The sequence below is a fragment of the Chiloscyllium plagiosum genome, unplaced genomic scaffold (genome assembly GCF_037043375.1).
Source record: "Chiloscyllium plagiosum isolate Xiang-an unplaced genomic scaffold, Cpla_swu_hap1 HiC_scaffold_10, whole genome shotgun sequence".
In the NCBI taxonomy this organism is placed as follows: Eukaryota; Metazoa; Chordata; class Chondrichthyes; order Orectolobiformes; family Hemiscylliidae; genus Chiloscyllium; species Chiloscyllium plagiosum.
The window spans coordinates 26,108,838-26,125,477 of record NW_028270148.1 but is presented as its reverse complement, the minus strand read 5'-3'; the positions used below and the strand labels follow the sequence as shown (position 1 = coordinate 26,125,477).

Below are 16,640 nucleotides of genomic sequence, written 5' to 3'. Positions count from 1 at the left end.
CCTACACCTTAACAGTACAGAGGTGGAACGAGTGGACAGTGTCAAGCTCCTGGGAGTGGTCATCCACAACAAGCTTTCTTGGACTCTTCATTGGGACACACTGGTTACAAAGGCCCAACATCTCTTCTTCCTTAGGCAGCTGAGGAAATTTGGCATAACAGCGAATACCCTTGCCAACTTTTATAGGTGCGCCATCGAGAATGTTCTGACTGGATGTATCACAACCTGGTATGGCAACCAAACCATTCAAGATCAGAGACGATTACAGAGAGTGGTGAACTCGGCCAGGACATACACAAAGGCCAACCTCCCATCTATGGAGTCCATCTACCAGGAAAGGCTGTCAAGGAAAGGCTGCCAGCATTCTCAAAGATCCATCCCGCCCTGACAATGTTTTTCCACAATCTCTACCATTGGGGAAAAGGTACAGAAGCCTGAAAACATGCACCAGCCAGTTTCGAAATAATTTCTACCCTACTGTTGTTAGAATACTGAATGGACTCTAAAACTGTTAACACTCTCCTGTACCGCTGTTTTTGTTTTTGCCACTGTCTACCTATTATTTACTTAACTATGTTATTTAACTCTGATCTGCCTGTATTTTTCACAAGACAAAGCTTTTCACAATTAGCCTCACAATTCAATTTCAAAATGGCTCTACCCAGCACACGGATTTCTGTCTGATCTTGCTAAATAAATGTGGCTTGAAGAGCACACAATGAAATAGCTTTTCCCCACAAAAACATTAAACTCACCTTCCATTGTCCATCTCCCAAAACAAAAACCTCTATCTAGGGAGTGTAGAACTATATTTGTCACTCTAGACTGATTTCTACCCTGCCCCCTCATTAATTCCCTTTACAGTCAAGTTTATGTTTGCAGAGCCTGGGGCCATATTCAGTGACTTACTGGTTAACGTGGCTCACTGAAATTCTATTGTATCAATCTTTTCTGTTTACATGCCTGTTTGAAATTCACTACTTTCTACATATTTTTCAGCCAATTTGTTAAACCAAAGCTGAAAGAATACAATTAGCGAAGCACGCAACAGAAAACAATATCTAGAAGGGAATGACCTACCAGACAATTTTTTTAAATTCAATCCAGTTTACAGAAGTTTACATTCAGACTACATAAGCTTGTAAACCCATGTGGCACAATTAGGGATAAAACATTGGTTTCCCATCCCTTGCTCAGTTCAGCATTTGTGGAGAGAGAAAACAGTTAAACGTTTTAAGTCCACAGCTGGGCTTGAACATTCATTCTGTTTGCCCCTCCACAGAAGCTACCAGACTGGAGTTTCGCCAGTATTTCCAATCACTAGTATCTGCATAATTTTGCCCGAAATACCACCACATCAGCCCCATACACACAGGGTCTGGTTTCTTCCAGATTCAAACTCTTTCTCTAGACTTACCTGCTAGCCATTATAACTACAGAATCCCCTTTGTGATGCTTCCAAATCCTCAGTGCTTCTTGATACAGAAACTCTAAGGATGATCAGAAGATCTCAACTTTGTCTTAGCGAACTCAATTTATACATGTGCACAATCTTATACATATATGTTTGTTTATTGGTGGTCAACCAAAGAATACAAGCACAGATTGTTTGTCAGTTTCTTTGGACTTCTACAGAACTGAAGGTGCCCCATATCTATACAACAGATCCTAATTGGAAAATATTGTTTCAACTATAAAACAGTTATGACATTTGATAGTAAAGAATAAGAATATTAGAGGTCAGCAGCACTGAAAAATGGCCTTAGGCTCAGAGTCTATGCTAGTTTAAAAAATATCTAACTATTCCAATCCCATGTTTCAGTACGTAGCCCATAACCTTGTATGCCTTGATATTGCAAGTGCTCACATGAATACTTCAATGAGGGTTTTTTGCCTTTGAGGCAGCAAGTTCCAGATTCCCAACACCATCTGGATAAAACTTGTTTTCTCTCACATCCCCTCTAAACTCCCTGCCCCTTACCTTAGATCTATGCTGCCAGTCATTGAGCATTGCTTAAAAAAAGACACAGATCGATGAAGCTTTTCATCTAGCACATGTCAGGATAATTCATGAGATACCAGAGTAAGGGGAAAACTAACATTCTTTGGTAAAGTGCTCAACTGATTGGCAAGTGATTCCTCATTGCAATGTCTTGATTAATCAGTTAAGGACGAATGACATTGATCAATCAAGACAGTACCCTGAGAAATGAATCATCAAATGGCTGTCACCTATTTTGCTGAGTTGACACAGGTAAAGTGAGTACATGTGCTGTCTACAAAAGATTAGGACCCTTTGTATTGATATATAAAAAGTTAGCGCCATTTACTGCCACCTAAGAAAAATAATAGGAAATCACATCACCACAGGAACTTACATCACCAACCCAAGGAAACCTAAACAGTGCTTCATCTGGAGGCTCACTGATGATGTTACCTAGTATGGTGATGAAACATCTGAAAAACGAACCTTCCAGCTCAGCAAGCAAACCTACCTCCAGAACCTCAACCTCAGGAACAAATCTTCACCTACTCAAAACATTTCAGAAATCTGGAGAAATAAATAAGACCGACTTCCAAAAAGCAAAACCAGATGGTACCCAAAGTTCACAAACCAAGAGCCCCCTCAGACCTGGAACACCAATTTACAGATTGGCCAAGGAGCAATACCAAAGACTAAAATACTTAATAGAAGACTGATGCCACTCCATCCACTCCGCCAAGAATTCCTGAAGACCAAAGACACCAAGATTGAAGAGGATGAAATGATGGTCTCCTTGGACATAACAGCCCTGTTCACATCCATCAACATCAGCCTGGCCAAGGAAATACTGACTACATTATTAGAAGAACCAAAGACACAAAATCCAGACACCACCAACTTAATCAGCAAGGGTATTGTCATCAAGCTTACCACCCACTTCACCTTCAACAACAAAACCTACAGACAAAACAACAGAACACCCATGGGATCTCCAATATCAGGGTTCTTAGCAGAAGCAGTAATGCAGAGATTCGAACAAACAGCTCTGCCAACCATCCAATCCAATCTTTGGGTTTGTTATGTGGATGAAAGCTTTACCATCACTAAACAAAACAAATTAGAGGAAACTTTCAAGATCATCAATAATACCCTTACCTGGCATAAAATTCACTAAAGAGGAGAAAGCAACAACAAACTGCCACTCCTAAATGTTGCAGTAGAGCAAACAGCCAGTGGAGAACTTCAAACCAGCGTCTACAGGAAAACAACGCATACTGACATAATACTGAACTACAGAAGCAATCATCCCAACATCTACAAACAAAGCTGCATTAGAGCATTATTTTAATGAGCCACCACACACTGCAGCACAGAGGAACTACGCAGAGCAGAGAAAAATCATCTACACAGTGTATTCGGAAAGAACGGGTACCCAATGAACACAGTGCGTTCATTTCTCAGCAACAAACAGACAAAACACGTTCAGAAACCCTAGCCACTCTCCCGTACATCAAAGACATCTCAGAAATGATTACCAGACTACTCAGACCACTTGGCATCATGGTAGCCTACAAACCCACCAACACACTAAAACAGCAGCTAATGAACTTGAAAGACCCTATACAGACAACGAGCAAAACTAATGTCATTTACAAAATACCGTGCAAGAACTGTAACACACATTGGACAAACAGGCAGAAAACTAGCCACCAGGATACAAGAACATCAACTAGCCACAAAAAGGTGTGACCCACTCTCACTGGTAACCTTACATACAGATAAGGAAGGGCACCATTTCTGCTGGGACAACACATCCATCCCAGGACAAGCCAAACAGAGATACGTATGAGAATTCCTAGAAGCATAGCATTCCAACCAGAACTCTATCAACAAACACACTGACTTGGATCCCATTTACCACCCCTGAGAAAAATAACAGGAAATGGCATCACCAACCCAAGGAAACAAACACATAAATAGAAAATGGGCCATGCCACCCAGTGCTTCATTCGGAGGCTCACTAATGATGTTACCTAGTATTGTGACAAAACATCTGAAAACAAACCTTCTAGCTCAGCTAGCAAACCTACATCCATATATAAAACTTCCAATATACAGAAGCATGAAACACTGAATGCAACTCAAAATCTTAAATTTTTACAGTCACATGATAACACTTCTACAAGAATCCACTTGCCAACTAATCAGCACTATCATCTCAGAATATGTTTCCCCTTTAATTGGTACTCTTGCAGGTTGTCCTCAGCCACCACTGACGTCAGTACTACTACTGGTTTTAACACTGTTCTGATAAAACCTCCTAAAGCAACCCAGAAAAAAAGGACATAAAGGCATGTCTAAAAACTCTGAAACCAGGAAGCAGGAAGTGCTTACTTATGCACGATTCTTAGAGATATTGTGTATTTTGTATTGTATTGTTTTGAAACACTTCAGCCCATTAATCTCCACTTGGTGATTCAACTAAAGTGGGCCATTTTCTTTCTTCATTTTATAAGGCCTTTTCGTTCACGACTTTCGGTTAGAAAAGATGGATTCATTTTTTTTAAACAGAGCAACCTGCTAGCTAACATCTAGGAATTTGCATTTTTTACTTTAGAAAAGGGGGCATTCAAACGAGTAGCTGAAGGTTTTTTTTCTCCAAATGCCCCATTCATTGCTGGTATATAAAACAAAAACATGAAATTAAGGCGATACAACAGAGATCGAAAGATCTGCACAAGAGAAATCCAGACGGTCAGGAAGGTGCAATAGAAGTAAAATGAGACTTGCGCAGCTTGTAGGCGTTTAAAGACGCTGAAGCAACAAAAGGACTGTGCATCAATATTGAAAAATAAGAAACGTTGAACAAGATAAACTGACAGTATATTTGTATGACATTTCAACCTGCTTTTCTTTATTCACTAACAGACAACTACTGAGTGCACAAGATATTGTGTGAAGGTGGTCTCGGATTCCTTACCTACTGCCACTCGGGGCCGCTGGTTCAGGTCTACTTTCCTCTCTGCTTTCAGCAGCGAAGTCAACACGGTCTCCAAACGCGAGTCCAGCTCGTTGCCCACTTGCTGCCGGTACCAAAATGCAGCAAAAACGGCAAAGAACGAGAAGGCAACACCGCATTTTAGTCCGTGGCCCATCTCGGACCGACGGCTGGCAAACACTACAACAACAAAGTTCAACCTGTGCTGCGCAGGTAAATCCAAGCAGTGGGGGCTAAGGGTTACCAAGGCAACGGAACCCGTGCTCGCGAGACACGGTTTCACCAACGAACCTTCACCCAGGAAACGGCCACGTGACTCTGTTCAAATCCTAACTGTAAAACAGGACCGCAAAAGTCGTACACCATTAACGGGTAAGAAATTTTGCTCGATTCAGAGCTGATATATATTTTGTCTCTTGGTTTCGTCCTTCTCGATATATGGCCGCCGTGGTCTAATTATCTGATTGACGTGGACTTTTTCCAATGAGATCTTGGCAAGGGGCGGGAATAGAGTATGGACGTTAGATCGTCAGTTTTGAAGAAGCGTCGTTGAACTCGAAGTGTTTCCACGTTGAATGGTTTGACGTGTTAAAGTCAACGTGGCGAGGGACAGATTTAATTTAGAATCAAAACGACAGGAAAACCATTCAGCTCATCAGTTAACATTTAGGGGATGCAGAATAATTCTGAGCTGAGCTTGACCTTTCTATTCTGATTTGAAAAGGAGCGATTCACCCAAATCCACAATCCTCTTTCGCCCCCCTCCCCCTGCATATAATTCCATTTCAGATAAATGATCAACCAGTCAGAATGAGGATTGCACATAACCCTTTGGATTGCAAAGAGTTGGAATCGTAGAATCTCCACTGCATGGAATGACAAAAAAAACGAGGTAAAAACAATGACTGCAGATGCTGGAAACCAGATTCTGAATCAGTGGTGCTGGAAGAGCACAGCACTTCAGGCAGCATCCTGAACAGGCAAAATCGACGTTTCGGGCAAAAGCCCTTCATCAGGAATAAAGGCAGAGAGCCTGAAGCGTGGAGAGATAAGCTAGAGGAGGGTGGGGGTGGGGAGAGAGTGGCATAGAGTACAATAGGTCAGTGGGGAAGGAGATGAAGGTGATAGGTCAGGGAGGAGAGGGTGGAGTGGATAGGTGGAAAAGGAGCTGGGCAGGTCGGACAAGTCCGGACAGGTCAGGGGATCGAGTTGCTGGAGGTTAGAAGCTAGGATGAGGTGGGGGAAGGGGAAATGAGGAAACTGTTGAAATCCACATTGATTCCCTGGGGTTGAAGTGTTCCAAGGCGGAAGATGAGGCGTTCTTCCTCCAGGCGTCTGGTGGTAAGGGAGCGGCAGTGGAGGTGGCCCAGCACCTCCATATCCTCGGCAGAGTGGGAGGGGGAGTTGAAATTAGATTGGATTACTTACAGTGTGGAAACAGGCTCTTCGGCCCAACAAGTCCACACCGACCCGCCGAAGCGTAACCCACCCAGACCCATTCTCCTACATTTACCCCTTCACCTAACACTACGGGCAATTTAGCATGGCCAATTCACCTAACCCCTGCACATTTTTGGATTGTGGGAGGAAACCGGAGCACCCGGAGGAAACCCACGCAGACACGGGGAGAATGTGCAAACTCCACACAGAGAGTCGCCTGAGGCGGGAATTGAACCCGGGTCTCTGGCGCTGTGAAGCAGCAGTGCTAACCACTGTGCTACCGTGCCGCCCATGCGGCAAATGTTGAGCCACTGGGCGATTTGGTTGATTGGTGCGGGTGTCTCGGAGATGTTCCCTAAAGCGCTCTGCTAGGAGGCGCCCAGTCTCCCCAATGTAGAGGAGACCGCATCGGGAACAACGGATACAATAGATGATATTAGTGGATGTGCAGGTAAAACTTTGATGGATGTGGAAAGCTCCTTTGGGGCCTTGGATAGAGGTGAGGGAGGAGGTGTGGGCACAGGTTTTACAGTTCCTGCGGTGGCAGGGGAAAGTGCCAGGATGGGAGGGTGGGTCGTAGGGGGGCGTGGACCTGACCAGGTAGTCACGGAGGGAACGGTCTTTGCGGAAGGCGGAGAGGGGTGGGGAGGGAAATATATCCCTGGTGGTGGGGTCTGTTTGGAGGTGGCGGAAATGTCGGCGGATGATTTGGTTTATGCGAAGGTTGGTAGGGTGGAAGGTGAGCACCAGGGGCGTTCTGTCCTTGTTGCGGTTGGAGGGGTTGGGTCTGAGGGCGGAGGTGCGGGATGTGGATGAGATGCGTTGGAGGGCATCTTTAACCACGTGGGAAGGGAAATTGTGGTCTCTAAAGAAGGAGGCCATCTGGTGTGTTCTATGGTGGAACCGCTCCTCCTGGGAGCAGATACGGCGGAGGCGGAGGAATTGGGAATACGGGATGGCATTTTTGCAAGAGGTAGGGTGGGAAGAGGTGTAATCCAGGTAGCTGTGGGAGTCGGTGGGTTTGTAGAAGATGTCAGTGTCAAGTCGGTTGTCACTGATGGAGGTGGAGAGGTCCAGGAAGGGGAGGGAGGTGTCAGAGATGGTCCAGGTAAATTTAAGGTCAGGGTGGAATGTGTTGGTGAAGTTGATGAATTGCTCAACCTCCTCTCGGGAGCGCGAGGTGGCGCCAATGCAGTCATCAATGTAGCGGAGGAAGAGGTGGGGAGTGGTGCCGGTGTAATTACGGAAGATCAACTGCTCTACGTAGCCAACAAAGAGACAGGCATAGCTGGGGCCCATACGTGTGCCCATGGCTACCCCTTTGGTCTGGAGGAAGTGGGAGGATTCGAAGGAGAAATTGTTAAGGGTGAGGACCAGTTCGGCCAAACGAATGAGAGTGTCGGTGGAGGGGTACTGTTGGGAATGTCTGGAGAGGAAAAAACGGAGGGCTTGGAGGCCCTGGTCATGGCGGATGGAGGTGTAGAGGGATTGAATATCCATGGTGAAGTTGAGGCGTTGGGGGCCGGGAAACGGAAGTCTTGGAGGAGGTGGAGGGCGTGGGTGGTGTCTCGAATGTATGTGGGGAGTTCCTGGACTAGGGGGGATAGGACAGTGTCGAGGTAGGTAGAGATGAGTTCAGTGGGGCAGGAGCATGCTGAGACAATGGGTATGAGCTCCAATTATCTTTGCCTTTCACTCTACAGTACTTCACATTGTGCACTCTTATTTTGCAATTTTTCCCCATTGTGACTACATTTTGAAGTTTGAAATTTATTATAAACCTGGGTCAGTGAGGGAAGATTTTGTATGTATGTGTTTTGGGGAAGGTGGTGGCAGATGCTCCACAAGTGGGTCTGTTTTCTTGGAGTTCATGACCTAAAATTTCTGTTCTTTTAAACTCACCCACACTCACTTTAGGAATCCCTTGGCTTCCTATTAGTTGATAAATTGAGTTTCAATTCCTGTTTCCTGACCTCCAAAAGACCATTACTTATACATTTGACTACACCCGTTTGTACCAATCTCCAATGCTTTTCATTGCTACTGAATGTTTATTCACACTTTTTTGGTTCCAGATTTGAGTATTCCAAATAACCTAAGTCCAAAATTGCAACTCATTCTAGGATTTTTTTACTATTGCATCTAACAATTTAAATTGATTTTCTATCAACTGGTGTATTGTTTTTTAAAAATCTTATGTTTATCTTTGCCCAAGTCCCTTCAGTGCCTTGCTAACTTTCTAATCCCCTCTGCACTCAGTTCTCCCAAGTATGGTATCATCTTATTGAATTGCAGTCCAGTTCTGCCAACTGAATGGAATGATTTAACCCTTTTCTCGCTCACTCCTGCGGTCTGACTTCCCTTTTAGAATAAATTGTTTTCACAGAGAAAAAAAAATCTTTGAATACTGTTGGTGAATAGTTTTCAAAAGACTGCTCCCCTTTCAGAGTCCACCAGCGTGGTAGTGTGTATCAGTCTTGTGTCCAGATAGAAATGCTGAATAACTGTCTTCGAAACCCCAACTCCATTTTATCTTAAAATTAAAGTTTAAAGTATAACCTTTAATGAAGACTGACATTCCTAACACTTCCCTGTAAAGCTCATTAGTGAGTATGACTTTGAACAGTCATGTGACACCTCTTTGCTCCAGTTAATCGTTCATTAAAACAGCACCAAAAAATAAGTTTTGTAAATTATTTGTCTATAGAAGAATGATTGTCCAATCATTACATGGCTGTCGACATTGCCATGATTGAGTTGGCTGCTGTGTTTCTTAGCTTCTACTGCAACAGCTGTTAGAATTGAGATGGGAGGTATGCACTATCTTTCTCCAGTACTAAGCTCCACAGGTTATAACAGAAATGAAATTATTTTACCTGCTTCCTGATATGGCTGATCATATGTTTCTCTAGATTTGATTTAAAAATACCATAAACCAGGTTTCTTTAATAATCACCAGATTATTGATTTATTACTCCAAAGAGACATTTTCATCTTGAATTCATCAGGATAATGCATGTGAAACACCTATAATGTATACAGGAGAAAAAACCTTTTCTGTACAGTATAAGAATCTTGATTGTTTTGCAAGCAAACAGCCAGAGGGAGATACTATTTCCTGTGATCCACCAGTGGGAACAGACAACCCACAGTTATATGGTATCACACTAGTACTGAAATTTGCATACTGGATAACTTATTTGCATGTCAGGCAGAACTGTTCTTGGCTTTTTTTAAAATTAACTTTCAAATGTTCACAACTAACAAAGTACAGTACTGACTGTACCTAACTGACCCAGCTAGCCTGTGTTTGTAAAACTCAAAAGCATATACAGCCTTAAATCTGATTCTTAGTTGGATCCCATTTATTAAATGAATCGCAGGTCAGGTGAATTGGCCAGGCTAAATTGACCAAAGTGTTAGGTGCATTAGTCAGGGGTAAATGTAGGGGAATGGGTTTGGGTGGGTTACTCTTCGGAGCATCAGTGTGGGCTTGTTGTGCCTAAGGACAGGCAAAATCCGAGGACAGGCAAAATCGACGTTTCGGGCAAAAGCCCTTCATCAGGAATAAAGGCAGAGAGCCTGAAGCGTGAGAGATAAGCTAGAGGAGGGTGGGGGTGGGGAGAGAGTAGCATAGAGTACAATAGGTCAGTGGGGGAGGAGATGAAGGTGATAGGTCAGGGAGGAGAGGGTGGAGTGGATAGGTGGAAAAGGAGCTGAGCAGGTCGGACAAGTCTGGACAAGACAAGGGGACAGTGTTGAGCTGGAGGTTAGAAACTCGGATGAGGTGAGGGAAGGGGAAATGAGGAAGCTGTTGAAGTCCACGTTGATGCCCTGGGGTTGAAGTGTTCCGAGGCGGAAGATGAGGCGTTCTTCTTCCATGCGTCTGGTGGTCAGGGAGCGGCGGTGGAGGAGGCCCAGCACCTCCATATCCTCGGCAGAGTGGGAGGGGGAGTTGAAATGTTGGGCCACGGGGCGGTTTAGTTGATTGGTGCGGGTGTCTCGGAGATGTTCCCTAAAGCGCTCTGCTAGGAGGCGTCCAGTCTCCCCGATGTAGAGGAGACTGCATCGGGAGCAACGGATACATTAAATGATATTAGTGGATGTGCAGGTAAAACTTTGATGGATGTGGAAGGCTCCTTTAGGGCCTTGGATGGAGGTGAGGGAGGAGGTGTGGGCACAGGTTTTACAGTTCCTGCGGTGGCAGGGGAAAGTGCCAGGATGGGAGGGTGGATCGTAGGGGGGCGTGGACCTGTCACGGAGGGAACGGTCTTTGCGGAAGGCGGTGAGGGGCGGGGAGGGAAATATATCCCTGATGGTGGGGTCTGTTTGGAGGTGGCGGAAATGTCAGCGGATGATTTGGTTTATGCGAAGGTTGGTAGGGTGGAAGGTGAGCACCAGGGGCGTTCTGTCCTTGTTGCGGTTGGAGGGGTGGGGTCTGAGGGCGGAGGTGCGGGATGTGGACGAGATGCGTTGGAGGGCATCTTTAACCACGTGGGAAGGGAAATTGCGGTCTCTAAAGAAGGAGGCCATCTACCACCCCCACGCTGATTGATGATGTCACTTCTGCCCCTATCATGGCCACTTCCACCACCTCAACTGCCGTGTCTGCCACCACTACCCCCCCCACCAGTGCCACTCACCTGCATTCTGCTGACACGCCCCCCCACAGACCCCACTGTCACTATCCCCACCCCCCAGAACCCCGAGGGGAACACTACCCCTACTCATGACTCTACCCCCATTCCCCCCACCATCACACCCACTCCAGGTACTGGCTCCGACCCCACTCCCAGCTCCACACCCACACCAGCTTCCAGCCCTGCCGAGTTTTCACCATCCCTCCAGACCTCCCCCTCACTGAGGACGAACGTCAGTCCTCAGCAAAGTACTCACCTTCGTCCCCCTCCGTCCATGCATCAATGAATTTAATACACGCCGTGACATCGAACAATTCTTCCGTCGCCTCCACCTCCGAGCTTACTTTCACAATCAGGACTCCCGCCCACCTTCCGAGGACCCCTTCGCCCACCTCCAATGCACTGCATCCACCTGGACACCCCGCGCTGGCCTAATACCTGCCCTCGACCTCTTCATTTCCAACTGCCGCCAGGACATTAACCGCCTCAACCTGTCGACCCCCCTCCCCCACTCCAACCTCTCACCCTCACAACGTGCAGCCCTCCAATCCCTCTGCTCCAATCCCAACCTCACCATCAAGCCAGCGGATAAAGGGGGCGCAGTGGTAGTCTGGCGCACTGACCTCTACATCGCTGAAGCCAAACGCCAACTCGAGGACACCTCTTCCTACTGCCCCCTTGACCATGACCCCACCCCCCATCACCAAACCATCATCTCCCAGACCATACAGAACCTCATCACCTCAGGAGAGCTCCCATCCACAGCTTCCAACCTCATAGTCCGGGAACCCCGCACTGCCCGGTTCTACCTCCTTCCCAAGATCCACAAGCCTGACCACCCTGGCCAACCCATTGTCTCAGCATGCTCCTGCCCCATTGAACTCATCTCTACCTACCTCGACACTGTCCTATCCCCCCCTAGTTCAGAAACTCCCCACATACGTTCGAGACACCACCCACGCCCTCCACCTCCTCCAAGACATCCGTTTCCCCGGCCCCCAACGCCTCATCTTCACCATGAATATCCAATCCCTCTACACCTCCATCCGCCATGACCAGGGCGTCCAAGCCCTCCGTTTTTTCCTCTCCAGACGTTCCCAACAGTACCCTTCCACCGACACTCTCATTCGTTTGGCCGAACTGGTCCTCACCCTTAACAATTTCTCCTTTGAATCCTCCCACTTCCTCCAGACCAAAGGGGTAGCCATGGGCACATGTATCAGCCCCAGCTATGCCTGTCTCTTTGTTGGCTACGTAGAACAGTTGATCTTCCGTAATTACACCGGCACCATTCCCCACCTCTTCCTCCGCTACATTGATGACTGCATTGGCGCCACCTCGTGCTCCCGCGAGGAGGTTGAGCAATTCATCAACTTCACCAACACATTCCACCCTGACCTTAAATTTACCTGGACCATCTCTGACACCTCCCTCCCCTTCCTGGACCTCTCCATCTTCATCACTGACGACCGACTTGACACTGACATCTTCTACAAACCCACCGACTCCCACAGCTACCTGGATTACACCTCTTCCCACTCTATCTCTTGCAAAAATGCCATCCCGTATTCCCAATTCCTCCGCCTCCGCCATATCTGCTCCCAGGCGGACCAGTTCCACCATAGAACACACCAGATGGCCTCCTTCTTTAGAGACCGCAATTTCCCTTCCCACGTGGTTAAAGATGCCCTTCAACGCATCTCGTCCACATCTCGCACCTCCGCCCTCAGACCCAACCCCTCCAACCGCAACAAGGACAGAACGCCCCTGGTGCTCACCTTCCACCCTACCAACCTTCGCATAAACCAAATCATCCGCCGACATTTCCGCACCTCCAAACAGACCCCACCACTAGAGATATATTTCCCTCCCCACCCCTGTCCGCCTTCCGCAAAGACCGTTCCCTCCGTGACTACCTGGTCAGGTCCACGCCCCCCTACGATCCACCCTCCCATCCTGGCACTTTCCCCTGCCACCGCAGGAACTGTAAAATCTGTGCCCACACCTCCTCCCTCACCTCCATCCAAGGCCCTAAAGGAGCCTTCCACATCCATCAAAGTTTTACCTGCACATCCACTAATATCATTTAATGTATCCGTTGCTCCCGATGCGGTCTCCTCTACGTCGGGAAGACTGGACGCCTCTTCGCAGAGCGCTTTAGGGAACATCTCCGAGATACCCGCACCAATCAACCAAACCGCCCCGTGGCCCAACATTTCAACTCCCCCTCCCACTCTGCTGAGGATATGGAGGTGCTGGGCCTCCTCCACCACCGCTCCCTCACCACCAGACGCATGGAAGAAGAATGCCTCATCTTCCGCCTCGGAACACTTCAACCCCAGGGCATCAATGTGGACTTCAACAGCTTCCTCATTTCCCCTTCCCCCACCTCATCCGAGTTTCTAACCTCCAGCTCAACACTGTCCCCTTGTCTTGTCCGACCTGCCCAGCTCCTTTTCCACCTATCCACTCCACCCTCTCCTCCCTGACCTATCACCTTCATCTCCTCCCCCACTGACTTATTGTACTCTATGCTACTCTCTCCCCACCCTCCCCTAGCTTATCTCTCCACGCTTCAGGCTCTCTGCCTTTATTCCTGATGAAGGGCTTTTGCCCGAAACGTCGATTTTGCCTGTCCTCGGATTTTGCCTGTCCTCGGATGCTGCCTGAATTGCTGTGCTCTTCCAGCACCACTGATCCAGAATCTGGTTCCCAGCATCTGCAGTCATTGTTTTTACCTTGTTGTGCCTAATGGCCAGTTTCCACACTGTAGGAAATCTAATCTAAACAATTCTGAATGTGCTAAGAATTATGCTGACAATCAGTTTAAGATTTAGTTGGGATTGCAGTGTGGCATTCTTGCATATACTGGAAGTTACATTTATAAATGCATAAATCCTGTTTATGGAATCCCTACAACATGGAAGCAGGCCTTTTGGCCCATTGAGTCCATGCCAATCCTCAGGAGGGCATCCCACCCAGGCCCACTATCACCCTGCATTTTCCATGGCTAATCTACCTAGCCTGCACATTCCTGGACAATTCTAACATGGCCAAATATCTAACCTGCACATCTATGTATTGTGGGAGAAAACTAGTTCACGTGGAGGAAACTCACACACAGTCACCCAAAGGTGGAATTGAACCCAGGTCCCTGGCGCTGTGAGGTAGTAGTGCTAATCATTGAGCCACTTTATTTGTTGCTATGCCAGACAGGAGAAACATGTACATGGCTGTTATCTATTTTGAGTTGAAACTGGGCATCCTTTGGTAAATTTCTTGGAGCAACGTCCTCAGAATCAATTAAACTGCTTGGATTTAAATTTAATTAAAACTGACAATTAACTGTCAGCATTTAACTGCTGTCATGGAAAATACAATGCCTCTCTTCTCATATTGTTGTAAAAGGAAAACTACTTTTTCATATTTGTGGAAGATAAGAAGTTTCAACCAAATGTCTTTTCATCAGACTTAAGCTACTGATGACCAAAATATGATTGTTGATTTAATTATAGAAAGGAAACAATTCTACATTTTCACAACCAAATAAGTGAACAGTTTGTAATTTTAAAATGATACATTTTTATCCCTTTAAATAACTCAGCACACATAACTCAGCACACATACTGACAAAGCAAAGATAACAACTTCTGAACAATATGTCATAGTCCTTGAAAACAAACCAGATTACATTTGAGATGTTCAAGGTGACTGCGGTCTCATGTTCTGGTGAATATTATGGAATGCATGAAGTTGTCACTGGGGACATTTTGGATGCAGTTTAGCAATATTCGGCAACTTCCTCATGTCAAAACTGCTTGACAGACGAGATCCACAAGAAGGGTTCTTTTTGAGAAACTGTGAGAAAGCAATTAAGATGTTTTACTTCAACAAACTGATCACCAATGACTCAACAATATGCAAAAATATACCTTGTAGCCTGACAAGATGTAACCCCAGGCAGGAACTGTCTAGTAAATGAGCAATCATTGCAGATATGTGACTACCAAACATGCTGTATTTTATAAGATTTATAAAAGGTTTATCTCTTTTATAAAAGAAAAAGTCCTGGTGTCAACAATTCTTCAAACCGAAGTTCATAAAAATGTTTGCATATGAAGCATTCATGATGCCACACTTCAAAAAATGGCTTGAATGTGCTTTAAGACCTCCTTAATTTGTGAAGTGTATTTTATTAATGCAAACCTTTCTTTCAGATTCTGGAGAAGAACACATAACTAGACCCTCATTTATCTTGTGTTCCTGAGATGACCTTTTATGATTAACATTAGTCCATCGAAATTCACTGCAATACCTCATTACAAGGCTTTAGCCTTTGAGAATCTATAACATATTTCTGCTGTATGACTGGAATCTACTCCAACTGGGAAATGTATAGAACATGAAAAATCCTAAAATCCAGAGGCATAAATACTGTGAAATAAAATGCAATCCTTTGCACAAAAACAGGGGTGGACCTGGTCATTGCTGCTATGTGGAATTCCGTTTGAGGAGGGAAATGGCTAATTCAATCCTTTATCCATCCTGATGCGGAGTGCTATTTGCCATGTCATTTTCAAATAGCAGGGGATAATCTAAAAACCATTCTGAGCTAATCATTTTGTCCAAACTATTTCTTTTATGTGAAAGGACTACATCATTTCACTAATAGTTAATCCCACTTAGTACTTATCTGGACGTTGCATGAAATATACAAGTAGACATCCTGATCAGCATGAACAACAGGATAACAGGATTTGAAATATAGACACAGAGATGTACAGCATGGAAACATACACTTTGGAGAATGAGAGGAACTGCAGATGCTGGAGAGTCAGAGTGGAAAAGTTTGGCACTGGAAAAGTACAGCAGGTCAGGCAGCATCCGAGGAGCAGGCGATTCATGTTTTGGGCACAAGCCATTCATCAGGTATTACTTGCTATGTTTTTCCAGCGCCACACTTTTTGATTCGAAACAGACCCTTCGGTCCAACTCGTCCATGCCGACCAGATACCCTAAATTAACCTCATCTCATTTGCTAGCATTTGACCCATTTCATTTTAAACCCTTCCTATTCACGTACCCATCCAGATGCCTTTTAAATATAGTATTTATATCAGCCTCCACCACTTCCTCTGGCTGCTCATTCCATACACACACCACCCTCCTATGAAAATGTTGCCCATTAGGTCCCTTTTAAATCTTTCCACTCTCGCCGTAAAACCTATGTCCTCTAGCTTTGGACTCCCCTAGCATGGTGAAAAAATCTTGGCTATTCACCCTATCCATGCCCCTAATGATTTTGCAAACTTCTATAAGATCACCCCTGAGCCTCCAATGCTCTGGGGAAAATAGCCCCCTCCTATTCAGCCTCTCCCAATAGTTCAAAACCTCCAACCCCAGCAACATCTTTGTGGATCTTTTCTGAACCGTTTCAAGTTTCACAACACCTTTCCTCTTGATGGGAGATTAGAACTGAACACAGTGTTCCAAAAGCACCTCACCATTGTCCTCTACAGCCACAACATGACCTCCTAACTTCTATATTCAGTGCACTGACCAATAAAGGTAAGCATAC

At 45.7% G+C, this 16,640-nt stretch overlaps 1 protein-coding gene across 1 annotated transcript in view; it reads right to left on the bottom strand.

Moving 5' to 3' along the window:
- The window catches only part of adpgk2 (ADP-dependent glucokinase 2), a 38,169-nt gene extending 32,770 nt beyond the window's left edge, over positions 1 to 5,399 (bottom strand). The window contains exon 1 of the mRNA XM_043695557.2: positions 4,965 to 5,399. Coding sequence (XP_043551492.1) covers positions 4,965 to 5,139 — 175 coding nt within the window. The 5' untranslated portion in view covers positions 5,140 to 5,399. The remainder of the gene's footprint in view (positions 1 to 4,964) is intronic.
- Positions 5,400 to 16,640: the final 11,241 nt, after the last annotated feature.